The 1,435-nt window shown below is 48.9% G+C and overlaps 1 protein-coding gene across 1 annotated transcript in view; it reads left to right on the top strand.

Annotated features, from left to right (window-relative positions):
• The window catches only part of LACBIDRAFT_334777 (uncharacterized protein), a gene marked incomplete at both ends in the record, with an annotated part of 2,428 nt that extends 1,266 nt beyond the window's left edge, over positions 1–1,162 (top strand). Inside the window, 4 exons of the mRNA XM_001889589.1 lie at positions 499–621; positions 657–838; positions 881–943; positions 1,146–1,162. Of these exons, the coding sequence (XP_001889624.1) occupies positions 499–621; positions 657–838; positions 881–943; positions 1,146–1,162 (385 nt within the window). The remainder of the gene's footprint in view (positions 1–498; positions 622–656; positions 839–880; positions 944–1,145) is intronic.
• Between the last annotated feature and the right edge of the window lie 273 nt (positions 1,163–1,435).

Here is a 1,435-nt window from a genome sequence, read left to right as displayed (position 1 = left end):
AGATCGACTATCATCACCCGCAACAAAGGAGTTGCCTACGGGAGACTACTGTTCACTGTAGACTGGGTATTCAATGACAAGACTTACGAGCGTGGCCAAAAGATTCACACTGGAAAATGAAAAGACGTTTTAGTCTACGCAAGGCGAGGATTGCACTTTTGCGTAAGGCCAAGGTGCTAATGTCATAGTGGAAGACGCTGAGAAGCAGTGAGGTAGTTTGATCGAAACGTAAATCCACCCGACATTCATGGGATGTGATCGTCAGCATGATGCAGCAACTAGAGTTTCAATCAGCAGACTGTCAAGGGGTGGGGATTCATAACCATACTGAGGGGAGTGTTACGCGAAGTGCTGAATCACTGAAGGGAACCCGATTTGCGACAGCTTCAAAACTAAAGTAACAATCGAGGAGCATGTCGGTTGGTATCATGAGCAGATAAACACAACTTGGAGACGACATTGGCTTTAAGCTTGAGATCACATTGGTTCGACGTCAAGACGTCGTATCAAGACCGGTGCCGAGTATACACCCTTAGAAAAGCGAAGGGCAGCTTCCCGCATGGGGATAGAAAACCCCAAGGGGCCGATGGCAGAAGAGGGCACCGGAGGGAAGGAGGCTAGGTAGGAATGAGGTAGATAGTTGAATGACAATGAAGTCGTGCCGCCATTCGAAAGATGCGCTATCGTCACGGTCATTTCCTACTCATCGGAACGTGGGGTCAGGCTTATCCTATGAATGAAAGAGGGCATACCTCGGCGAAACCACCCGGACTCACAAGGGGCGGGTATGGGTGCAACGTGGTCGTCGTGTATGCAATATTGGGACAAGGGCGACAGGGTGTGCAGGAAACGGGGGGTTTACGCTGAAAAGTTTAACAAGGCGTCGAAAACGGCATCCCACAGCGCCCGCCGTTGTGTCATATTCGCGCCTCTGAAGACGGAGGTTAGTCAATGTTGGTAGGAACGAGCTGGGGGCTAATGCACCTTCAAAACGTACACCGCGTCTGCTAGTTTTACGATCCTATCCACAACTGCATCCCGAACGAATACCATCCCAACGACAAGGTGTTTCTAAGTAGCTTTGAGGCCTGTCGAAAAAAAAAAAAAAAAAAAAAAAAAGTCGGGATGCTACTCTAGTTGTTCAGCACAGAGGGTCCGTTAAGACAGACGAGATTCTCACTGTATACCCCTTCTTTTTTCAATAAATTGACGTGGCTCGTCGATAGCGGCGATTCTGATTCCTAAGGTGGTCAGTAGTGATGGTGGAAAGAGTGATGACGAAGCCAAACGTTGATGAACATGTTCTGATCAACGTCGACATCGTTGTCCTCGACGGCCATCATTACCTCCGCCAGCTTTGCTGGCCAATCAGTAACCTCTCGCGCGTCTCGATTATAGGCTCAAATTTCCTTCTAGGACATACTACTCGTTTGGG

This window comes from Laccaria bicolor, genomic scaffold (genome assembly GCF_000143565.1).
Source record: "Laccaria bicolor S238N-H82 LACBIscaffold_69 genomic scaffold, whole genome shotgun sequence".
Taxonomy (NCBI): Eukaryota; Fungi; Basidiomycota; class Agaricomycetes; order Agaricales; family Hydnangiaceae; genus Laccaria; species Laccaria bicolor.
The sequence above is the reverse complement of the archived record's forward strand: the minus strand, read 5'-3'. Positions and strand labels throughout refer to the sequence as shown.